Here is a 25,983-nt window from a genome sequence, read left to right as displayed (position 1 = left end):
GTGCTTTTATATTTATATTTTCTGTGTAGAAACTTTATGATACTGTAACATATCTTCTAAAAGGTGATGCTAGAGAGAGCATGTAGAACCTAAGCAGGTCATGAAAAAGGGGACAAATGCGTTCCTGTTACTTACGGCGAACCTCCAGTTTACACTCCACGACGTCCTCTCCACTGTCGTTGACTGCTTTGCACATATACACTCCCCCATCGAACGGACAGGGCTTACGGATCTCCAGCGTCAGAACACCCTGCCTACTGAGCATCCGGTACTTGGCTTCATTTGAGATGTCCATCTTGTTTTTGTACCAGGTCACTTTGGGCTAACAAGGTAGGATAAAGTGTTACATCAGGTGTTGTTTTCTTCAACCTGCTGTACTCTTACTATTGCACAATGTGGTAATGGTCTATTAGTAACAACCATAATCACTGGATTTATTTGGTGGATATCGTTTCACTGAGAATAGGGTGTTTATCACTTGCTACTAATCCCTAATTGTTTGCATGAAAGAGGACATAGGAATGTTTGTGTGTGTGTGTGTGTGTGTGTGTGTGTGTGTGTGTGTGTGTGTGTGTGTGTGTGTCTGTGTTTGTGTACCAGGTATTCCTCATCTGTTTACAAAGTCACGTGGGGACTCGCACCCCTTTTGGAGATAAAAAGCATGTCCCCATAAAGTAACTCATTACTTTTACGGTGAAGACTTGGTTTAAAGTTAAGATAAGGTTAGGTTAAGTTTCCAGGAAATGAATGCATGTCAGTGTAAAATGTAAATGTAAGTTTCGGTCCAGTATTTTTGCCTTTGGGGTTTGAAATCATAATAGCTACTGAACTGATGAAGACCATGTAACATAGTTAAATGCTCCAGAGAAAGTCAGTAGGTGGACCTTAAATTGGGATTGTTTTGTCCAAATTTAAATTATTTCATTACAAAAACATGTTATAATGGCAGCTGTTTCCATAACTGCATTCAGTCGGCAGATCACATTCAAGATTTGTGTTGGGTTTGATCAAATTGATTGGCGATCATTTGTGCATTTTCATTTAATGACTCCACTGACCTTTGGTATGCCGCTGACTGAGCAGCTGAGGGTTGCGTTGTATCCTGCTATGATAGAACGGTTCACCAAAGGATGTGTGAACTTGGGAGCCTTTGAGAAGTCGTGCTCCTTGTAGGATGGTGGCTTATATACGATACCTGAGGAGAGAGATAATACTTAGTTTGGTTTTTGCGTGTATGTTTTCTTCAGTTTATAATACTTTATTGTATTAATAATGACCACTCAGATTTCAATACTTCTTTGTCCTAGATGCATGTGTCCAAGCCCACCTGTTTTCTGGATGTAGGCGCTGTCTTTTGTGTTGCAGGGCTCTGGGCTGAGGCCCACCAAGTTCATGGCATAGACACGGAAGACGTACTCATTACCCATGATGAGGTCGGAAACCCCACAGTTGGTTCGCCGGTAGTGTTCATAGACTGTGAACCACTCCTTGATAGGAATCACACAAAAAAATCAGTTTTCCCATTCAATATACAGTATATATGTTGTTGTATGTGCTTAATGTGCACACACAATTAAGACTGAGTCCCTATTGACATTTCCGACATGCTTGTATATACAATCTAGTTGGAAGGCTGTATTCACTCCCATGAAACCTACACCTGATGGTGTAAGTACAGCCTCAGTAGTAGCAAGAAGGACTCATCCCACCCAAATCTCCATCCTCATCGCTCTCTTTACAAACTGAAACTGTAAAAAGTAGAATAATAATTTACATGGCATGTACTGCAGTGACTTTAAGTCAAATATTTGAGAAATGCGAATGTGTAGCTTGTTGGTGAGGTGAGTAAGGAGCTGCTGTGATTAAGAAACTCATCTTTTAATTATTAACTATGACTAAAACCATAAAAAAATAGGCTAAAACTTTGTAAAGTGTGTGGTCAGATTTGCATCACATCATGTATGTGTTTAGCCAGTTAATGCCATAGGGCTTAACACTATTACGGCCCACCTGAATTGACACAGTCTAAATTAAATCTGTTATTTGTTCAATCAGATAAATCCTATTTGGCAAATCAAATGTGGCAAATCTCATTTAACAATTATGATTCAGAGATATCACTGCACCTTTGAACAAAATAATTTGTCGGTAGTTGAGTAATTACTGACAGAATTTACATATTTATATCTAATATTAATAATTATATTCAATACATAATTATCTGTCTAACTAATATTTAACTGATACCCTGTATATTGTCTTTGGCAACATAATAATTAATATCCCCAGGCTTGCTATGAAGAGATGCAAGTGAAATTAATTTGATCTAATAATGACTTCAGTGAAACATGAACCATCAGCCACACTGGGCAGGAGAACAATGGCCCCGCTTCACTGTACAGACAGTCCAGACCAGGTCAAGGCTACAAGGATAAGATTAGGACATTCCTGGCCGCCTCAGTTGCTGGCAGCTCGAGGTGGCGAATGGTGGCAGTTGGAGCTCTTGCCAGCCGGCCCATAATGCATCACTCCTGGCCCACAGAGGAGCACGTTTGCTCAGCGTTGGCTCACTACAGTATATGTTTATTTATTTTTATACATATATGTGTCACAAGGGAGGTTAAAATATCCCTCTGTGTCCATGCAGCATTTAGCCTGTACAGACACACTCATTCATGTTCACAGAAAGGGGAGGTTTGCAAATGTGACGGAGCAGCAGCTCAGTTGAAGGTTGTCAGAGGTAAAACTAAGGGCTCAGTTTCAGTGAACATGACAACTATGAGCTGCTATGACAAAGGGTGATTTCACAGCTCACTTGTTAGGATTTAGGTAATTGGTTTGGTTTGGTTAGGTCAGTGATACAGCTGTCAATGAATTTGGTGCACTGACCAAACCACCTAGACCTATTGAAAAGCCTTGGTCCACCTCCAATCAAACTTTAGTTCAGTCTGTTTGTGGTGTGAAAGCAAAGCAGGCCAACCACAGGATTGTGGTAGTAGATATGTGATTTTATCATAAATTAAAAAGCTAAACTATCATAAATCCATCTGTTGATCATGGGAACTGTCAAGAAAGTGGTCTCCTAAGCACTCTGAATAAGCAATCTATAAACTTCTCTTTTTCATGCTGTTCCTCATTATTCATGACATATAAGATTGAATCTCAGTCTTGATTTAGAATGCTCATAATCAATTATTTCTTTGTAAGCAATATGTCGCCACCAGAGAGACAATACAGACAAAAAGTGAGGCGCAGTTCAGTGCAGCATGACTTGCTGGCAGTCCATTTGATTGGCCCTTAAATTAATGAGTTACAGTCAGAATGACTTCATGTTTACACCTCTTGGTTTGTTTGTAATAAACACAAACTGAGTTAAACTAAAAGGCAACAATGTATGATTTTTTCCCCTCGATCTGGACTAAATAATCCAAACTACAAGTGTGAAAGTAACCATAGAGACCCCGAGATGTCATATGAATATAAATCCTGTGAAGGTTTCTTCTGGCTAATTGCTGTAAAATTATTTAATTTGGATAATAATTACCCGCCATTAACAACAGAGGCTTAATTTGAATGTACTAGAAAAGCAGATGTAAGCTGTGTGTTACCATGGTCTTTTTGTCAGCTTTCTGAACGGTGTAACCGGTTATTTCACAGTTTCCATCGTCCTTAGGCGGCTTCCACTCTAGAGCCACATTGAAGCCCCAGACATCCGTGATCTTCAGGGCCTCAGGGGGCCCTGGGACATCTACAGAAGAGAAAAATGTGCTCTTACAGTCTCATCCAAATATCGTATTTACTCCTGTTAACACCCACAGTCAGCTCTGTATGTCTCCAGTCCTGCTTACCAACAATCTGCAGTGTGATGCTTGCTGTGTCTTCCACGTTCTCAATCTGCACCTGGAGATCATACTTCCCCGAGTGTTTTCTCTCCGACTTGCGGATGAAGAGGATCGAATCTACCTCACTGTTCCTCACGTTGGCAAATGAGGGTTCAAGAACCTCCCCATCTTTACTCCATGTAACCTTAGGCCTGGGCTTACCCTGCATCACAAAGAAAGAAAAAGGAAATGTTTTGAATTGTCAAATTTGGATTAAAAAAATCTACATTTTAGTGTTAGTAATATTAATTATGCACTTTCAGTTCATTGGACGATCAGCATGGCCCTAGTATGTTGATACTTTGGACACGTCAGAGTGGAAACTCAACTATCGGAGAGTTTGCTATAAAATTTGACACAGACATTCATAGTCCTCAGTTGATGAATCCTAATGGTCTTGGTGATGTAGTGCCACCACGAGGTCTAAATTTCCTCTTTCCCAACATTTCAGATGGTAACACTTACACATTAATATCATACTATGCATGCAAACATTAGCATGTTAGCATGCTGTGTAGCCATTCCACTGGTGTCACCCTGAAGCTATAATTTACATTTCTTGCCCCACTGGTGGTAAAATCTAAGAAGTGCAAACTCGCCTCCCCATTTTTCATCCATCTCACGTTTTCTGTTTTGTAATCTGTCGTGGTTCAGTATGTTTATGTAGCTGTATGACATAAGTAGAAGTAAAAGTAAAAAAACATTGTGCTCAAACAAAAGACATGGGGAAGACCAAAGACAAAAAGTACAAAAGGGGGTTTGTACACCCAAATCAATTAGTTTATAATTATTTCATCTAAATCGTCCAATACAAGTACGCGGGGGAAATGCACAGATGTTTCAGCTATGCCTTCCTCAGTGTGCTACAGTCCTCTAGTTTCCTGGTTTGGTCCTCTTTTCACCAACAATGACAATCAACTTATTACCAAGTGGCTCCCTGTAAACCTTAAAACCTCACAAGGCCCCTTCCCAATGTTAAATCCCATACGTTTACAAACCAAAAAACAAAATTATACACACATTCACAGTAGTTGTAGATATAAGAAAAGCATTTGTGATGATTTTTGGCTTCCGCCTGGTTGATACTGCACCTGGAATGGAATCACAAGGTTGATGGTGTCTCCAACTTTCTTGATCAGAGTCTGGCGGAGATTTCTGGGAAGCCAAATTTTAGGGCGTTCTGTGTAAGACAAAACACAAAACATAAAGAAGGAAACATGAAAGGGACTGAAAAATGGAAGATGGATGAGTTGAAGGGAGGAGAAATGTTTGGCTATATGAGAAAAAACTGTTGTCATGTATCACTATTTTTTATATTTACATCACTCTACCACAGATGAATCAATCAGGTGATTTCAACTTTAATCTTGAATACATTCCTGGTGCTGAAATAAAAAAAAAAGTGGAGCAGACAGTCAACAAAAGGAATAAATCTGTAACTACTGACGCATTATCTCTCTGATGGTGACGGGCTGAGCCAGAGTGGCGGGAGTGCTCGGTCCTGCCATGTTATAAGCCCGCACGCGGAACTGCAGCTTGTCTCCGGTGGTGAGGTCTCTGATGATCAGTGATGTCCTGTCTGTCAGACCCTCAATGGCTGGTATCCACTCATCCGCTGTGGCCAGAAAACACACAACAAAACTGAAATAACATGATCCACTTAATTGCAAATGTTTCACATGTTCTAACAGTTTGGACATTTGAAGTAATTAGTCATTAAAAAAAGTTTTTTTGAATGAAGACTCGGGCATTAATCTAAACTAGTAAGTTGAAAGAAGCACAAAAACGCTAAATTTTTGCTCATATCTTATAACCTTTAAGTTTTAAATTAAATTGTGAATTTAATTGAGTACTTTGTCAGATATTTTCTGAGGATTTTTCTCTCTGACAGTAGATTTTGTCCACACCTTCCTATGTGGGCAGCTTGAAATTTTAGAGAGATCACTTATGTTTCACTGTTATTAACTGATTGCTGTATATAAACGTCCATATTATATGCTATTAAAAAACTTCCTTATCAAAAGCATGCAGGGGTTTGGCTCCAGCACTTACTGCCCTCCTTGCAGTACTCAACCCCGTAACCCTCGAGTTCAGCTGCGCCGATCCTCTCAGGCGTTCGCCACTTCAGCGAGATGGAAGTGTCACTGATGTCGTCCACGCAGAGTCCGATGGGCTCACTTGTAGGAGCTAAGAGAGAGGCAAAGGGCAGATTAACGGGCTCTGGTAGTCAGTTATAGCATTACGGCAATGATTTTAGAATGAACGAGTGAGAAAGTGGACCTAATCAGGAGTTTATGAATTATGTGAGTTACTTTGTAAGAAACCATTATCCATTTCAACTTTACTTTTTCACTGCAGCATCTGCTCATAAACCACCATCAAATGAGAAAGGAGGGGTTATTTTATAAAGAGCAATCTGCAAATTAACAATTGGCTTGATGGTTTTTAAATACAGTAGTTTCTTGCAGATTTACTAATATGTCATCTGATTTCACAATAGTTTCAGTGACATCATCACTGTATAAAGATTGACTGATATCTATCACAGGACCCATATATTACTGGACACAGTGATGACCTAGCTCATACAATGACACAGAACTACTGGCAATGAAATATTCTGTCCTAGATTTAGTGTTATATAGTGTTAGATAAGTGTTATTAAAGTTGATGATTGATATACAAGCTCGGTAATGAAATCCTGAGAATGACTGATCAATGACAAATTACAGGTCAGAGTGTATTTCAGCACTTCTCTGCCATAAATGTCCACTGACATATCTAATTTCAGAGGCATGACCACATGTAGTCTGAGGTATGCATCAGACCACATTGGGTATCATTCAAAACATCTTTACAAGCAGCATGTGAGCAAGCTCTAAATGTAGCAGGTGCTGCAATCATAAAACCCTTAAGTAAAATGTGATTACTAAATGCAGACACGCGATTAGACTTGGCCATTAACACACGGTCCTACGGGTCATTACAGTGTTTCTGTGCTCGAAATATAATATTACTGTCATGTTGCTTGTAGTTTTGAGAGTAATTTTAACTTTTTTGGTGGCTCCTTAATTTGATTTGAACTTTGGCTTGTTTACAGGCAAGTAGCACAACAGAAATTCTAGTGCTGCAACAATTCGATCAACAGAAAATTAATCAGGAATTATTTCGATAATCAGATAATAATTTGTCATTTTTTTATACCAAATATTTGCTGGTTTCAGTTTTTCAAATTTAAGGATTTTAAGCTTTTCTGTGTGATACATGATCGTAAACTGAATTTGGATCTGGATTTTGGACTGTTGATCAGACATTTAAAGACATCACATTGGGCTCTAAGAACAGAATAGAACAGGCATTTTTCACTATTTTCTGACATTTTATATACAAAACAATCAATTCAGAAAATAATCTGCAGATTAATGGACAATAAAAATAATCGTTAGTTGAAATTCTTCCTAGGAAAATGAACAATGCTGCCATAGCAGTGGCAGATTAGTTCATTTGTTTGATCTTTGAATCAGTTAAAGGGGAATCAGAGGTACGTGGCTATATGGACCTGGTGATTCACAAACTTATTTTGTGCATTAATTGCAAGTCCAGTTGTAAAGTAGAGAAGATTTATATTTATAATTCGTAATTGTATGTTATATAACCTTTTTGGTTTGGGACGTTGCATCAACTGCATTAGTGTAGCTACATTTATCTTCAAGAAATGTTCACCATCCAGGGCCTGTGCTGCCTGCTTGTGTTGGAAACCACATTTAATTTACTTAAAGTGATGTAAAATGATTAAATATGTAGGTGATCTACAGTCTGCTCCTGGTGATAGTCCCAGTCCAATTAACAACAAAAACAATATTCATTTCATCTTTGAATATTCGTGGCTATATCATCACTTATCAAAACAGTCTATTAGCCTTTTGTCATCTGGGGAAAGATGAGCTGTCTGGCTGACCTGATGTGTCTGCTGTACTTTCTGTCCCGCAGGGATGAAATTACACGATATAAGTCCATTTTGGTTCATCAGCTACTTCCCACGCATTGCTTTCACCACAGAAGTGCCAAAAGCAAACAACCAATGTCACAACAAATTTTAGCTGCAAAGACAAAAAAGCCCTGATCTCAGGCAAAAAAGCAAATGGCAAAGCAATACTATCATTACAGTGTTTAGAACTGGGATTTGGGACCTGTACTCTAATTTGCATAATTTATGTCTGTTATAAAACTGTAGGGGTCAGGGAGACTACATACTAGTACTATTGGTTGTACATGGTGCAGTGTGCAAATCAACAATCCTCCAAGAATATACTATCACTGTCATACTGCAGTAATATTTAGTTGACCATATATTGGTATGTTGATGCAAACACTTGTTGAAAACAGACTGTAAGGTGTTGATTTTTAGTTCTGGCCCTGTCACCAGTAAGACCAGGACTTGAAGTATACTGTGCAAGCAGATGATAGGAACACCTGTCAGAGGTCAAGGGTTTCCATGTGTGTTGAAAGTTACAGCAGCAGGAACAAAAAAGGTGCAAGAATCTCATTCAAATTTGTTTTAAAAGCAAAATAGAAAATTTTCATGATGGACCACTTGCAACATCAACCCTATAAATATCACACCATGCCTGACACTTTCAAATATGTACTCCTCTGAAAAAAAAGACTCTGCCTGTTTGAAGGGCTGAAATGCAGCCAATTCTCCAATTAATGTCATGCATGTATAAACAAAACGAAGTCTAATTTCTATTTTAAAACCTACGTGTCAATCCAACATCTCAAAATGAATAATGCCTACTGCTAACAGGTTGCGGCTCTGGCTCTGGTTCAGCAGCAGGAACAGGCTCCATGGGGGACCCCTCTGCCGGGGGTGCAGCTGCTTCCTCTGCTGGTGGTGTCTCACTCTCAGCTGGAGCTCCATCTTCCCCACTGTGGGCTGCTTCTGCTGGTTCACCACTGGCTTCTGGTTCCAGCTGCACCTCAGGCGGTGGGGGTGCCTCTTCCTCAGGCTTGTTGGCTTCCACCTCTGCTGGTGCCTCCACTGGAGCATCAGCTGGACTCTCCTCTGCCGCTGGCTTCTTTTCAGCCGTTTTTGGAAGCTTAGGCTTTGTCATTCTGTCTCAGTGTGTAGCAGTCTTACTGCTGGTTGAAGTTGTTGGTGGTACTTATCCGCCTCTTCTGCTCTCTAACCTATCCTCTCATTCCCTCTCGGAGGCCCACTCCCCCATTCTCTTCCCCATTGTCTTTGCTGCAGTGACAACATAGCTTCTTCTGCAGCAGCCTCCACAGTAGCGAAGAACCCCTCTGTGTTAAGCAGCTGGTCCCAGCGGAGCCAAGTGCTTCCAGAACATTATTTATAGGGAGGAATGCCATGGATAGTTTCCCAATCAGCTGCCTTACTAGCAACCAGCCATCTGGAGACAATGATGTACACTCTTATATCAACAAGTTTTGGATGAGAAAAACTCATTCAAACCTGGGCCTGTCACAGATAATACATCTTACCCTCAGTTCCGGCGTACACATCTATGATTTGTTCAACGATTCGTATAACTGAAGTGAAACAAAATATCAATTCAGTCCGATTAACAGGTTAACATCTTACTTGTTTTTCTCTTCATGTCTCTACTTTATGTGCAGTTTCAACATGACTGTAAAATATCAGAATGTCAAAGTGTTGTTGCGCGTTGACTACTGCGTGGCAAATATGAAAAGGTTGCTCCTCTCCCTTTTCACCAGGCTGCATGGGTCCCAACATTACTTGCATTGTTTTGTGTAATAAATCTCTAATTTTAGTCCAATGTTTCTGTTTATAAGTCATGTTACACAAATAACAAATATTTTTATAACAAATAACAAAGCAAGCAGGTGGCAGCTTGCTGAGAGGCTACAGATTTCATTTTTTAGGTTTTTTTTGTATGTTTTGCTTCAGCTTAAGGTATTTTTTTGAATTTCCAGAGGGTTCATTTTTGCATCAGTTTCATTAATATTTGGTTAATAAAATCACCTTTTTTGGACAAACTCCTGCCTGCTAGACTGCTTTCTCAACATCCTTTTTAAAGTTTTCCAATGCCAAACAACATCATCTGCCCTTATACAGGGCAACGGCACGACAGCATACCTTACTTGACATACAGTAAACATGTGCAGTAGGAATCTACAGAAGAGCACCTTAAAGAAAAAAGTGGATTCCCTAGAACAACAAAGTAGAGGAAAAATAAGACATTATGAGAGGTCCAAAAGAAAAAGGAATGTAAACTCATTGAAAAGGACTTAAGCTCTGACTGCTGCAGTGGTGGTTCATGACAATTAGCAGGATTTGTCTGTAATTACAGGAAAAAGACCTGAAACAGCTCAGCTCTTTGATATGACAGTTTCAGTTTTCAAAGCAACAGGAGAAAACAAGCAGAGCTCAGAAGAGGTCAAAGCATGACCAAAGTGATCATTAGGGTAAAGACTAAAACCTATTTAGATTCAATACATCAAGGTAGAATTTCTACACCAAGTCAGTGTGAGACTCAAACTATCCAAGACAGAATTTGATCATACAAGAAGGAGAAAAAAACAAACACTTTTTTTAGATTTGATTGAAAATGCAATTACCAGTCAATATTGTTGCCATGTGATATGGGTTATATCAGCACTACAGAATTCACATTGATGCAATGTTATGAACGCTAGAGAGGGGAAGGTTCACTAATGCCCGAGTTAACATGCCTTTGGTGTGTTATTTCCTCATCTGATTATAATCACAGTAACATTTGTACGGCACTAATTCCTCTAACTGTTCTATGTGGTAATGACACACACAGCACCTTCATGACTGATGGTACTCAGGAATGACACGAATATGATGTATGTTCAACCTATATTTCTGTTACGCCTTGGATTACAACAAACATACAACAAACATGACCCCATCTTGTCATGACCACAAGTCACCCGCGACCCCCGTGAACCGAGCGAAACCTTAGATGGACCAAACGGGCACGACACAACTTCACAGTCATCAGAAGTCAAACACATCACGCTCTACCATCACTCATCAAGAAGAAACATCAATCAACATCGTTGTGACACTTTAGTGTCCTAAAATAGATCCTTTTATGTTAGTTTACAGTGAGTTTTATCTGATAAATGAATGATCTCTATTACGGAGGAATTAGATTGAACAATTTCAACTGTGAAAAGCTCTTTTAATAAATTTACTGTGGGACTTTTGGGGAAAGACTCACCGACTGGCACGAAAGGTTGTGAGGGAGAACTGTGGCGTGACATGCCGATGCCATTGACAGCATAGACTCGCATCTCATATTCCACTCCTTCAATCATCCGCTTGGCCTCATAGGTTGTTTCAGTGTAAGGGTCAAAGTTCAGTCTCATCCACCTGTAGCTTCTCTTCTTCTTTCTCTCCAACACATAGCCTGAGAATTAAAAAATGAAGCATTACAAAAGTCTAATGTAGTTTTTATATCATTTGCTAGACTTGGAGGAAACCTAAAAATAACCTAATAATTTCAACAAATGAAGCATTTTAATATGTTTTTACCAATGATTGGCTGTCCACCATCAAACTTAGGGGGATCCCACTGGACAACGCAGGAGTCCTCACCCACACTGAGGATTCTGGGAGCCTGGGGAGGATCTGGAACATCTGAGGAAAATAATGTTCACGTGATCAGGAAAAAAAAACAAAACATGTATATTTACACCTATGAAAGGCTGAACTAATTGGCCTGACAGATTGGCTTTATGCATACATCAAGAGATTTTGCTCCTAGTTATTGTCAGTGTTAAAAGCTAATGTTCATACACACTCTGTCTTACCAACAACTTTAACATTGATATCTGCAGTGTCTTCCCCAGCAGGGTTGCGAACCACAACAGAGTAGATTCCCTCATCCTGCCTCTCAGCCCCCTCGATGGTGAAGACACAGTGGCCTTTGGTGGTTTCCACATGGACCCTCCCATCTCCCTCTGTGACGATCTGCACCATATGAACCAGAGCAGCGTTAATGGAGTTTGCCTGAATGGATTATATATATTGGTGAGTCTCTTCACACTTTAAACTGATTGATGCACATACTGTAGGTCAAGTCGCTGCATACTGTAGTAGATGTGGTGGCATATTAACATTATGCCATGTTTGTATCCAGAGAAAGAGAACGTTCTTCTTTCCAATACAAACTTTCTTAGAGTATTTGGGCAAAACATGCTTTTCAAGGTCACATTTGAAAACACAACTCCAGATTTCACCATGCGGATGCAGGACCAGTACTGGACAATGTCTAAACTTACTCCAAGTTCCATGAGTTGCAATAAATACATTTGTATTCATACTTCTTGAAGTTTGAAAATTCTTTGCATTGTTATTTATACTTATGTTAACAGTGGTTGACAATCAGACAATCAGATTGCTGCCCTTTAAAAGAGAATACCTCAGCATGTAATGCAAAAACAAAGGAGGCTGGGTTGTGCCATTATTGCACATGCTTGTTCCAAAATGTATGAGTAATTCATTAAAACTTCTGACTCTGTATGTTGTTTCTTTTCTTGATTATATAATTGATTATTGAAGGTTGTTATACACAAATGTACTTACTGTCCAGTCTCCTCTGACATGTGTATGCTGAAGGGAGATTAAGAACATGCTCTTACCTCATGAACATGGATGGATACTGAATAACGCCACATGCAGCTTTTAACTTGCACTTGCTGTGTGACTATAAAACTGCATCACATCAAATCAAAACACACGTGTACAGTGGAAAACCACTGGAGAAGTTGTTTTTCATGTGTCTGTCTGCATCTGTTCATCACTGTTACTGCTGCGGTCTGTTTCTCCAGAGGTGTAAAGCAGTAAATCAATCAAACAAACGCACAACCTGTTCAATCAAGTTGTTGCAAGATCAATTCAGTTCATGGGTGTTTTGATGGCTGCATGCATAATCTTTTCAAAATTGCAAGTTTATATGGGATGTAATGTATGTGGATTGCGCCTTCTACCGTGACTACATCTGAGCCTGCGGTGTCAAGTACAAGAGTCAAAGAGTCAAAATGCACACACAAGCAAAGGTTGAAAAACAACGTACTGACAGACCATGCCTGAAGAAAAACGATTCTGGAGTCTGAGTCTGGATGCTACAAACAGGCACAGTAAAAAAACCAAAAAAAAAAAAAATCATAAAGGACATGCACACTTACCTCCCCATCCTTCATGGTCCAAGAGGATGTCGGCTCTCCTTTCTCTTCTCCGTCAGGTTTTACAGAACTAGCCTACATTTGAGCAGAGCAAAGCAGTAAAAGCCGTAGAGAACAGAGAGGACATGTGTCCTCTCCTTCTCCTCTATAGATCAAGCAAACTACGAGGCATCAATGAATTAAGCTGTTAGTGGCATGGCACCTGTTCAGCTTAAGTATCAAAGTTTAATAGCAAGGAGGATTGCAGACTTTTGTAAAAATAACTAACCTATGCCACTTAATAGTTATTTTTATGTTCAAAATAGTCAATAAGGAAATTATCTTGCTTGTATTATTGTATATATATTTTTTAAATATGCTAATATTTCTCTGACTTTTACATGTAAAATTGTGGTATTAGTAGGACTGTCTTAACTGTGAATGAGACAATGCTTTCTGAGTGAGTCTCATACCTTACATACTGTGTTCTGGACAGATGGAACATGTCACACAAAAGGTGTGCAGCTGACTGAACACTTAAGTCTATTTGTCTTGTTTTACCTTCTCTCCTTTGGTCCAGATCACAGTGGGAGCAGGATCTCCAGTGATAGGGACATCTAGACGCAGTTTGTTGCCAGCCACCACCACAATGGTTGAGTCGGCAGTGCGCCCCATACAGTCCAGGTGGATCTTAGGAGGATCTTAGGAAGTGAGACAAATGGTTATAATGAACAGGCCACTGAATTTCAACTGGCATAGTCCATGTAGTACAAGAGATAAAGTTTGTGGCACCTTGGCGTGGCACATAATCAATCTTCACCTCTGGGAAAAAACAAGACAAAAAAGGCAGTGAGAAACTCATTAAAGAAAAATGTGGCTTGTCTTGCTATGAATGTTAATTGTGAAGCGTAAAAGCATCAATATTACCCAAGAAATTGAGTTTGGCAGAAAGGTTGAAAGCGTGGCCATCTGGCACAAAATTGTAGTCTCCCTCATCCTCAGGTTTGACCTCATCAATGGTCAGTTTGTGGATCCTAAAAATGTCCAGAATTTTCAAAGGCTCTTGTGCTCTGTGTAACACATTTGATGAACTAGAAGGTGCATGCATAAAAGTATCCTCACCTGCCAATATGTGTGATATTTATCCTGGCATCAGGTTTGACTTCTACCCCGTTCTTGTACCAGGTGCCCCTCACATTCTCATCCGAGACCTCACACTTGAAAACTGCCTCATCCTTTGCCTTCACCGTGAGGTCGGCAATGCTCTGGTAGACCTCCAGGTCTTTCTCTACACAGTCAGAGAAACAAAAGCTTAGAGTGCAGATAATGGAAACTGTCGAGGCCCTTAGACATCAGAAGAGGTGGTACTGTGTGAGATGATGGAGTAAGATGCAATAAGATGATGATGTGTGAGGATAATATGCTAAAAAATTAGATGCAACTACTGTATGTGAGGATAATATGGTAATAATATGTTTGAGCATGAGGTGTTCATTATTTTTGTGAGGCCTTTGTGTGTTGTATCTTAGCAACAAGGGGAGTAGTTAATTGGATTCATGATAGAAAATAAAGTGGGAGGATATGAGGACCAGATGCAGGAGCCTCAAGCTCTTACCGTATATCACAAGAAATAATGTACATGGGAGTTAATAAAGTTATCCCAAAGAAATTGTTATCTGCATGAGATAACTCACACCACGCTCCTCGTAAAGGTTACAGGAATTTCACGTCAGCTTGCTGCCAGGGAGGGCAAATAAGGCAGAATGGCATTATAATGGGAGTTGTGCTGTGGACTGAGGTGTTGATCCCTGCTGGTAATTCTTGGCAGGCTCTGTGTTCGATTAACGGGACAGATAAACTTAGCTGGACCCAGACCAGGAACAAAGATCAGGTTTAAATCTACACACAACAACCTCTGGGGCACACACACACGTATCCAATCACACATGTGAATATATATGCAAATATGAAAGGAAGTATATATATTCAAATTTAGCTAGGATTAAACGATAACCTCTACATGAAAATGCTCAAATTATAATAAAAAATGAATGGCTGTTGTATGATGACTGAAGTTTTTTCACTCAGAATGATTTTTTGTGCTCTGGAAGCTAATGATACTAAGATGAAATTGTTATTTGGTGGTCACAAAGCGGGTGAAACTAGGTGATGGTTTCTTAGAGGTTTATATTTTGCCTACGTCCATGTTGGGATGAGTTTGAACTGCCCTCATCCACCGTTTTTTGATTACCTGTGGATTGAAATTAAGACTTCTAAGCATCTTAATTCACCTTAAACCTTCACCTATAACATATCATTTCTAAATATGCTAAAAAAAAAACATCATATAAATCAAAAATATATATCAAAAATACTAATACTAAAAAGACTAATATCTACAGATTAAACTTACAAGATTCTGAGGGGCCCAGTGCAGATCTTTCATCAGCATCACCAGGCTGTTGTGACATGGTACTAGAGGGAAATCTATCATCTAGTAATAAAACATACTTTTAGACCACAACTTACTTCTTTTTTCCACTGTCATGGTATATTTGCCTCCTCAAACATGGCAGATTTTAGAGGCAACTGTGTCAGAAACATACAAGCTGCAACTGTTACTGAGTTCTATGAAAGTGCTACATTTTTAAGTGTAAACGTATCACATGGCTGTTTTTTAAAGGGGACATATTATGCTTTTTGTGATTCTCTGTTATTTATATACTGTTATGATGTCAGATATCTATGTTAAAAATGGTCAAAGTCCCAAAACTTGAGGTTGATGTTTGTAAAAATGCTTCCTGCAAGTCAAAAGCCATGACTTTTGCAGGCCAGACCTGCTCTGAATGCTTAATTAGAAATGTTTTATTCTACAACGAGCTAAAACGGCCTCTTTCAGACAGAGGCTGAACTGAGGGGCTATGTAAAGGGTCAGTATAAGATAAATAAGGAGTTTTATGAGCCGCAAATCATGCAAAGATATTCCAGTAGAGCCCCAGGTTAAAAATATAGACCTGGAAATGTGCATAATATGTCCCCTTTAATATACTGTAAGGGTTTCAGCTTACACATGATGGTAGAACAGCTGCTGAATGACAGAAAACAGCAACAAAGGAACAATACAGAAAACAAAGACGAAGGAAACAAAGAACAGAGGAACCGTGTCACTTGTGCAGACCTGTGCCCTTCAGGTGAAATATGGTCCATGTCTTCTAACTTTAGCTGGCATGTGTGCCTGTGTTGGTACAGTAACCTTGGCAGAATGATGTGGGCAATGGCAACATCAACTATGCCCCGAAGATAGACAGCATGCCAAGAGCGGCAAGGCCATAGGACTACTGTGTTGGTGGGGTATGAGAATGTGCACTTGAAGTGTTCATCACTGACAAAGTGGTTGAAACTGTACTCACAGCAAAACGCATGACTGACACTCACCCTGCACCATAAGCTCAGCCATAGACTCGCCGCCGTTTGTTTTAACCTTGTAGTGGCCGCAGTCTTCTTTTGTGGCCTCATTAATGATCAGTACGTGTTTACAGCCGTCTTTCTTGAAGCGATACTTGAAAGATTCATCTCTTGTCAGCTCCACACCGTCTTTCTCCCTGTACAGATATTCACACAGCGACCAAAATGATTGTGATTAATAAACGTATCATAATTAAGCTCACAGTTAGGTTTTTAAAAGCTGGTTGACACTTCATAACTCAGAAAAATGCTTAAAACATGATATGCTAACGGATATCTGAGCTCAAAGTTTTTGTTGGTTTACAACCTCTCCCCCATATACAACCACATATTATTACTTGACCTGTAAATCAAACTTAGGTCATGTGATGACGGCTGAGCCAGCTCCTTTTGCTGAATTAAGACTATAAGATGCAGTTAAAAGCTCATACAACTAGTAAGTGGACCTTTGAGCTTAGACACCCATAAACTGTTCTAAAAAGTCATAAAATTAACATCTATGCACAGACAAAAAACAGAATTTTAACATCCTAAAGAAGTGCTAAACTAAATATATTAAGCACACTAACCTTATAATTGGGATAATTGGACATTGTTTTTTTTTAAATTTTGGATTATGGCAGTCATTTGGTACTTCTTACATTACGTCACTGTTACATTTCTAAGTCTCACTGTCATCGTGTACTTTGACTCTTTACCTCACATATTCAAGTTTGGCTTCTGTTCCAGGAAATGTATTTTGGACTCAAATGATAGCACGTACGCATTTACAGCAACTTTTTTCCTCAGATAAAGGTCACATGGGGCATACTAAAATGCTCATGTGACCTTTTAATCCAGGTGATAATTTATAGCTTGCAGCGATACTTCAGTCTGTCACAGAGACAGTGCTCAAAGGTCTGGCATCTGTCTGTGGACATGACAAACTCAAATGCCATCTGCTGGGTGTCTGAGCAATGAACACTGTGTGAGTCATTGATTTTTTTTTACTTTAAATTGAAAGAAATGCTAAATTACTCCTGTTTAAATTAGATTTACTTAACAATTAACCTGACACCCGTTTATCACTCATGGCTCTTTGATTTTATGTCTTAATGCTCATTTATCATGTGAGCAACCCCACTTTATAAACTGATTGATTTTTGGGACATTTTGCTGTAATTTGATTTGTATGGGCAGTTTCCTAATAGAGGATGTTCATTTGAGTGTAAAGAATAATATCTAACCATTTAACATTGGCTCCTTCCTCCGAGACTTCAACCTCCAACTCCACCCGCTCACCCTTCATGACCATCTGATCCTCCAGATTCTTCACAATCTGGACAGGAGGCTCTGGAGAACACAGATAATAATGAGAGATTGAACAGCAGTTAATCTTGCAAATACCTCTTCTGGATAATAGTTATATGGTTGATTTCCTCTGAAAGCTTACACACCTTTAACAAAGAGCTCAGTGCTGCATTTCTCATCTCCCACCACACAGCAATATGCTGCATCATCAGCCAAGGAGCAGTGGTTGATGGTGAGGTAGCGCATGTTTCCAACACTCTCAAAGATGTACCTTGACAAAGAAGGCATACATTGTAAACACTCTTTTGATTTTTCACAAAGGGATCTATCTTTTTTCCAGTACAGCATTTGTGACATGAATTTACTTTTTGGACATGTTATTTTTCAAACAACTTAAGGACTTGAAAACATGCTGTTGGCGAACCAGCACATAGCTGTTTTGTGAGCTTTTAAACTATAACATCCAAAAAAACAAAAAAAACCAAAAAACTATTTTTGCATTTGCTCTTGGACACTTACTTGCTAGTGATGTAATGAAATGACATGGTAGGGAGGTAATCCACATATTAGGAGGCAATAAAGAGACAAAAATAGAAAAAGGTTCATTAAAATCCTTATCATCAAGAATTGATAGTCTTTGCTTAATGCTGCACAGGTTAAATATATTTTGTGGAGTTGAGGTGAATAGTTTGAAACTATATATTCTAACCTTCCAGTCGGATTAATTGGTTGTCCGTTCTTCAGCCATTTCACGTCAATATCTTGATTAGCGACCTGAATTGCAAGCTTTATTTTTTGTCCCTTTGTCACTTGGTAGGCAGGATCCAACTTTTTGAGGAAAGCTAGATTCAGAGCAGTGATGCATAATCAGTCACTGTTAGGTCTATACATTTTTAGATTAAGATCAATTAATTTACAAACTCCACACCAACCGGCACTTTTCTTCTCTTCTTTCTTCATCTTTTTCAGTCTCTTGAGCATGCCTCTGAGGTCAGTGATGCCATACTGAAAAGCAATCTTCTCATATTCTGAAACGGGAGCACGGCTGAGAATTTCCCACACATCCACGTCCGGATCTGAGCTGCTTATCTGCACAGTTCTGAGAGACGTAAACCAAACAGAGAGATGTCAAAGCCAGTCACTTAGCACAGTTTTCAATTGACAGTGTAAATATAGACATTAAGAAGCAGACCATAATAGAGCATTTTGATAATACTTCAGAGAAACTAATTAAAATGATTATTATTCATCATAACTTATTTTATTTACTATTATTTTATGAATAAGGAAGAAGGTAACATTATATATTGTTTATTACTTTATAGCAAATGATAAAATGGTTAATTAGTTGATGAAGACTATTGTTAGCCATGATTAGTTATGCTGTTATGTGTTTTTTAAACAAAATGATCATTTCTTTAAAACCAAAATAGGCTGAGTGTTATGCTAGAATTGCTTGTTTTTGTTAGGACTGTATGACTGTAATATACTTTCTGTTTCATTAGGCCATTTCTTATTTCAGTACAGTACAATACAGTATACCCATGATTTTTGTATGGTGTAACTGTAGCTACCTACCTCTCTTATGGGAGGTTAACTACTAATAAAATAACTGTTATATCTCCTCATTTCATATATCATATCTATATCATACATTCTCCTCATCTCTTCCCCCTACAATGTCTGCCTGCTTGCCTGAACGGTCTGCATCTCTGTCCTTTCTCTCATTAGTGTCTGTGTTATTTTTTTTTAAAGCTTTGAGCAGTTGTATCACACCTGTCCACTAGGTGCCCTCAGCAACTTTTCTGCCTTTGTGAGTCACCTGACTGCTGACTGCCTCTGCGAGTGGCTGCAGGCCTGCAGCTTATTCTGATCAACTCTTTAGCTCAGCAGTACAGTGTACATCGTCTCTTATCTGTTACTGACATCCTTCCTGCCATCTGCAGCCTCTAAGCCTGACTGGTCAGAGTCAAGTGCTTCTTAACTACACCTGCCTTGTTTCCAGTTGTTTACTTTTGGGTTCAAGATCAGTGCTTTGAATAATGTGCAAATATTTGGTTGCTATCATGTTTTAAACTGACAATTAAAGTCACTGACTTACAGCATTTAACAAATAATTAGGATACAATATAATGTGAAATATTATTGACTGATTTGTGAACAATTATTAAACAATTCACACTATAATTTATGCTAAAGTTTAGTAAACAATGTATTTCTATATTCAATAACTTTTTTGGTTGATCATTGAATAATAATGATTTCATCTTCAACAACTATTGTTTCAACATTTTGGTGAATATTACAGTACAGTAATATGTTTATTGATTTCAGCTGAATAAATAAATATATAACTTAAGATGCACGAACAACAAACAGTTTTCCTGCGACACCCAGGCAGCATGTCAGCAGTTTCTTACCGAGTTGTGGATTTATTGAAACTGCTGCTCATTCAGAGGTAGAACCCAAGAGGCAAATATGGCAAAACAAACCAGACAAGTTAAAACACAGCATTTCAAAAGCAATTCAATCTGCATATTAGAAATATGAATTTAAAGCAAATCAAATATAGTAATGGTGGTTAAACTGCTACGAAGCAAACCTGTTTCTGGTTAGACCTAAAATAATGCCAGTCAACCATAAATCATGTGCTAACATGCTTTGTTAGAGGTGTGGTGTCCAATTTTCTTGTTAACATTAATGATCTGGTAACAGGATGTGATACACTGAAGTATTGTTTGAGGTGTGGGGGTGGTGGTGTATGTTTTAGAGTAAAAACTGTGAAGTGTCAGAGAAAGTGCAACAAATCTCTATAGACAGTGTGCTAGGGAAAACTAGGAATAGCATGTGAGTGGAGATAGCAACAACAATAGAGCCAAACTTTATGTCAAATAGGTATAACAGGTTTGTCATGTTCAACATTTTGAGATATTGTTGTATGAGTGAGAAAACTTCACTGAGATTTAATTGTCTGCACTTGTAAACATGAACATATTTGAGTATGTTTGTACACCTTGTTTAACATTTACATTGAGACAAAATTGTTGGAAGAGCTCGGGGAATAAATTCCAAGAAAATTTGCTTCATCTGGTCGCCCTCATTGTGCAGTGAGTTAATGTTCAGGCTTAGTTGCAATCAGGTTAGTGTTTAGGTCATCAATCCAATTTTCAACTTGCAGATGCTGAAGTTGCTTACTCTCTGCAGAGGCAAGATGGTCCGGAAAGAGTATGAGAGAGAACGACAATTAAAAGAAAGTGAAAATCTACAATGTGTTGTTGAATTATTGTCACTGTTTTGTAACTGCTTACCTCTTCTTCAACAACGTGCTGAAGTCCAGCTCTCCTGAGTCTTCTTTGTCTACACTACTGCAGAGATATCAGCCACCAGCAACAAAACATCAGCATCAACAGAACAACAGGCTGGTTCACTGCTAATATTTTACAAGCATGATTTGTTTTGAATAAAACAAATTCATATTCCTGAGCTTTTATAAAATCATAGTGTTAAACATCAACTTCCTGTTTACTCTAGTGACAATATGCAAGAGGAGATACTAATGGTACAACACAAAGCTAACACATCCATCCAGCTAATGTTGGGCTAAAATAAGAAGATAGACAGATGGGAAAGAATAAGTCTACATGTCTGAAAGAAAATGAATGAATTTATGGTTAAAAAAAAGTGACTGGACAGACAGATGTCTTGTTGGAGAGACAGGTGTTGCCATGTTTAAAGGAATTTGGTTGAAGGAATTCTTTCTTTCTGAATGTTAGACGAGAAGATTGACACCACTCTTATGTCTGCGCATTAACTGTGGAGCTAGAATCAGGAGTCGATTAGTTAAGCTTAGCATAAAGAAAAATATGTTTATCTGAACCTCTAAAGCTCACTAAATAACCTGTTGTATCTTGTTTGTTTCACTGTACATAAACTAAATGTTTTTTTCTTGGAGAACTACTGACTTAGTAGGGTCTCGTTGTCACTATGAGTTTGCCAGGCAAAAGCAAAGAAGATGCACAAATGGACTTAACTGTCATTAAGAAATAGTTACATCATGTAATTCCCTCTAGATCCATAAATTGTCATTTTTATTTTTCTGTTTGTATACGGATTAAACAAACGAAACACACCATGTTAATTAGTGAGCTTTCTGACCTTCGCAGGGCTAATTGTGTCTAGTCATGCAAAGCTAAGCTAGGCTAAGCTAATTAGTTCCTACTTTAGCTCTAGCTCCATAATTTACTTAAAGGACATGGCTGGTGATTTTCTATATCTTTCTTAATGTCAACAAATCTCATGTGCAGAGCCAAACCAACAATGAACTCATCCTACTTACAAGTATTGTGTGTTTATCCAAAGTCTGATATATCGTATTCCTCTGTACCTCAGAGCTCCGTTGTTGTCCAAAAACTATTAAAAACATGTCATTGAGTAACACTGTTGCACTGGGTGACATGTTCCTTTACTACGAAGAGTTTGGTCATGGTAGTCTGTTTAGAAAGACTAATGTTTTCAGTCTCCAGAGAGTAGTTCAGTGTAAGGCAGACACTACTTTGCAGGAACACACTTCTATTTACAATGTTTTGATAGCTGGTTGTGTTACATATCACAATCTCTTGACTTTGTACTTAAGTTCCTTACAAAGAAAGAAATTTACGATGTAGCAAAAAGTCAAGAGGTTGTGATATGTAGCAACTCAAGCTAGTGAAGCTCAGTTAATGGAACCACGTTCTCGCACATGTGCAGTGGCGTCTTACACGGAACTACTCTCTGGAGACTGAAAACGTGATTGCTGTTATTAGTCTTTGGAGCCATTTCTAAAAAAGTTAACATGCCATCCAATGCAATGACATGTTTAAGAGTTTTTGGGCAACAACAGAGGTTTACAGCACAGAGGAATATGATGTATCAGGCTTTGGATACAAACACAATACTTGTAAATAGATCAGCTCATTGTTGGTTTGGCTCTGCACATTTTTGGCAATAAGAAAAACATAGATAATCAACAGCCTTATCCTTTAATGCACAAACATAAGACTGGTTTTCATCTTCTTATCTAGTTCTTGGAAAGAAAGCGAACAAGCATATTCCCCAAAATGTCAAAGTATTCCTTTAAGCCATGAGCAGCAGCAGCAGTCATCCAGGCAAGAACAAAACAAAACACTCAAGGTTAAAGAAAACACTGGTCACTATGGAGTCCGCTCCAATCTAATCAGTGGGATGAAAGATAAAGACAAGGGTGTAGATTTAACTGTGTGCTTGTCTCCTGACTCTGATCCGACAGCAGGATTAGAAGGTGAGTCTCTGGTTTATGTGGTGAAGTTACAACACATTGTGCTGTAGCTGCACTTCCTCTATGTAGCAACCCTGTGGAAGAGCTCGGCTACTGAAAAGCCGGTGTCTTAGCACATCCTGCACTTTCACTGTGATCAAACCACCGTCAAAGCTCACTCTGCCGGGTAGCTGTTTGTGCAGCTGGCTCCGCTGTTTTGATTGAGACCCAGAAGGAGATCAGAGAGAGCTGATGGCTGCAACTAGCACATGTTACGTATAAGATTGATAAATTAAACCTCCAAATAGTGAGATGTACCTGAGTCAAAGGTTAATGCAATGACTGCTAATATACAGTAATTAACGACTGTATCAAGGGATTTCAATTCAAGTATGTTGAGCTCTCGCATGTTCTTCCTTCTGTGGTCATTGGTCAAAATTCAGCAGATTGGAGGCTGTACCATCAAGAACACTGGTTCTGTTTGACTTGAATGCAGAGAGATAAACACAGGCCACAGGAGAGAAAACAAGTCTCTGAACCTGGTCCTTATTTCTCGAGTTCTTTAACAATCAGAGTCCCCAGATTTTGAATATGAGCCTCCATCATTGCAACAAACGCTTTTACTACCTTGTTGATGGTCCACTTCTCTTCTTAGCGGCATCACTCCTAATAGGTTAGCATTTCCACAGTTATTACTTACATAACATGGTAATACTCCACTGAAGGTCATGAGGAAACGTGTCATTTTTTTCCTGTTTTTAATCTCTTAAATAAAGTCCTGATTATCCGATGTAGTAATTAAAATTAAAAGCGTGAGTAAGGTCCGATAACCAACTAATGGTCACAAAACATATTCTGAGGTTATTGTTTGGCACTTAAGTGGTTCCCATTTGTACTTGATGAACCATTTTCATTACTCCAGCTCATTTCACCAATTAATGCTTCTTCATCCCTTCAACCTTTAATATATCTTTTATTCCTTTAGGATTAGTTCATATTTTTAACTTAACGGTGCTGTTTATATATTTATTATTATATATCAAAAGGCACTCAATGGTGCATAAAACTCGATTTAAATACACCTAAGAGATCATTTTCACACATTACTTCAACAACAAGGCATCAAATTTAGGTTTTATCTAAATTTAGTGATTTTTATGATGCAAACGCTACTTAAAAGTTTTTGTGGTTTTGATGGCCTGTTCCCAAAGCTCACAAATTTCCCCCCAAATTGTGAAAACGTGTGTAAATGAGCATTTTTACTGTCTTTAAGATTATTTTAAATCAATTTAAAGCGGCTGAAAGAATATTTGCAAACTTTTCCAATAGATGATGATATTGCATTAAAACTTATATCATACATTTAAAATTGAAAAAAATTGTTAAAGTTATTATCATTTTCTATCTTCCAGTATCCAGTATTAGCCCTGTAGAGAGAAGGAACAGTGACTGACTTATACATATCACTGTATGATGCTACTGAAGAAATGTCCAGCAGTCAAACCCTCAGTAACTCTGAGCAGTTAATATGAAATTTCTCTAACCTGTGAGTTTTACCTAAATATCAACATATCAACTGGAAAAAAAGAAAACTAATTGATTAGCATATATTCCTTTTTCTATGTAAACTGTGACCAAAAGTATTTAGTATTTTCTGCAAAATAATAAAGTGATTTAACTTACGTGCGCCTAAAAGCTGCTCTTATGTCGAAGCCTTCACCAGCAGAACGAGCCTCTGGGATGCAGAACGGGAACCAAAATCATTGTGATATGAAATGACATATTTCTGAGTGAACTGATGTGATTAGAAACATGTAGAGCAAAGCTGTAAGAAGAGGCATACTCACCATGTACAGCCAAATCAAAATTACAGCTGTCAAATTTGTCTCGAGATGACACCTCACATCTGTAACCTCCAGCAAAGTTAGCCTTGGCTTCGATGATCTGCATCTCAAATGTGTAGATCTGCAACCACATGAGTTAGGTGAGAGATGTGAGAGGGGGGTTACACTTTTTTATTATTTTTTATTATATGTATGACATTAAGAGTCAGTTATAACATTCAGTCAGTTTGGGATTATCACGGACTGATTTTCCTGCTTTCTTTTCTAAATATTTCTTTTTCAAAGGTTTTCTCTCTTTGTCTTGTTTCTGAAAATGTGAAATGAAATTTGTAAGGGTGACAAACAGTATCTTCCTGTCTCCCAATAATATTACCCCTAAGGTAGCGTGCTTGTGGTTCATCAGGATGAGCGACAAGTGCTGAGGCAACAACTTGCAAAACTGGGGCTGTGAAGAGCAGGTCTTGCAAAATGACTCTGTTGCCTCAAAGCAAAATGTTACACATTGTAGATTTAAGCTCCCTATAGTAAAAATTATATATCATGTCTTCTTTACAAGAATAAATAAAATCCCACAGGTTATATTGTCTTTCATGATGTCAAGATATGATGAAAAATCTCCTGTGTCTGTTTCTGTATTAATGTTTACCTTTGTGTTCCGGTCATACACTTCTTTCAGCTGCAGGTGTTTTCCAGACTTGCTGGCGAGGTCCATCCACTTCCCCTTGAACCATTTGATGGTTGGTTTTTTCAGCAATGATTCAGCATTCACTTTAGCCACAAACGTGATGTTTGCACCTGCAAAGAGAAATGGATCATCATATTCCAGATTGTGCCTGGTATCTGCTGCAGCTGCGTCTTACAAACGTTGACTATTATTTAGTTTGTTCGCTATTGACATGCTAAAAATTATCAGTATATTTGGTGTATATTTCATGCTTTCACTGCCATGTTTAAGTATCTCTTAGCCCCGTTTGAGAGCATTTCATATCCTCCATTTTATAAGAAAAAAGACTTCCAGGATGAGGACTAACTATTTGGTTTGACAAATTGA

The 25,983-nt window shown here is 38.5% G+C and overlaps 1 protein-coding gene across 1 annotated transcript in view; it reads right to left on the bottom strand.

Annotated features, from left to right (window-relative positions):
* Positions 1-25,983, bottom strand: part of mybpc3 (myosin binding protein C3) — a 35,357-nt gene that overhangs the window by 1,089 nt on the left and 8,285 nt on the right. Inside the window, exons 5-31 of the mRNA XM_042419742.1 lie at positions 25,579-25,727; positions 24,936-25,053; positions 24,772-24,823; positions 21,125-21,181; positions 19,667-19,685; positions 18,749-18,905; positions 18,526-18,658; positions 18,336-18,338; positions 17,963-18,087; positions 17,753-17,858; positions 16,497-16,663; positions 14,184-14,349; positions 13,989-14,095; positions 13,854-13,883; positions 13,623-13,762; positions 13,086-13,157; positions 11,709-11,868; positions 11,431-11,535; positions 11,117-11,305; positions 5,934-6,068; positions 5,329-5,496; positions 4,973-5,061; positions 3,849-4,044; positions 3,609-3,748; positions 1,328-1,487; positions 1,059-1,195; positions 136-322 (exon numbers count right to left, since the gene is read on the bottom strand). Of these exons, the coding sequence (XP_042275676.1) occupies positions 136-322; positions 1,059-1,195; positions 1,328-1,487; positions 3,609-3,748; positions 3,849-4,044; positions 4,973-5,061; positions 5,329-5,496; positions 5,934-6,068; positions 11,117-11,305; positions 11,431-11,535; positions 11,709-11,868; positions 13,086-13,157; positions 13,623-13,762; positions 13,854-13,883; positions 13,989-14,095; positions 14,184-14,349; positions 16,497-16,663; positions 17,753-17,858; positions 17,963-18,087; positions 18,336-18,338; positions 18,526-18,658; positions 18,749-18,905; positions 19,667-19,685; positions 21,125-21,181; positions 24,772-24,823; positions 24,936-25,053; positions 25,579-25,727 (3,267 nt within the window). The remainder of the gene's footprint in view (positions 1-135; positions 323-1,058; positions 1,196-1,327; positions 1,488-3,608; positions 3,749-3,848; positions 4,045-4,972; positions 5,062-5,328; positions 5,497-5,933; positions 6,069-11,116; positions 11,306-11,430; positions 11,536-11,708; positions 11,869-13,085; positions 13,158-13,622; positions 13,763-13,853; positions 13,884-13,988; positions 14,096-14,183; positions 14,350-16,496; positions 16,664-17,752; positions 17,859-17,962; positions 18,088-18,335; positions 18,339-18,525; positions 18,659-18,748; positions 18,906-19,666; positions 19,686-21,124; positions 21,182-24,771; positions 24,824-24,935; positions 25,054-25,578; positions 25,728-25,983) is intronic.

This window comes from Thunnus maccoyii, chromosome 1 (assembly GCF_910596095.1).
Source record: "Thunnus maccoyii chromosome 1, fThuMac1.1, whole genome shotgun sequence".
NCBI classification, from domain to species: Eukaryota; Metazoa; Chordata; class Actinopteri; order Scombriformes; family Scombridae; genus Thunnus; species Thunnus maccoyii.
This window is presented reverse-complemented; position numbering and strand designations above follow the sequence as displayed.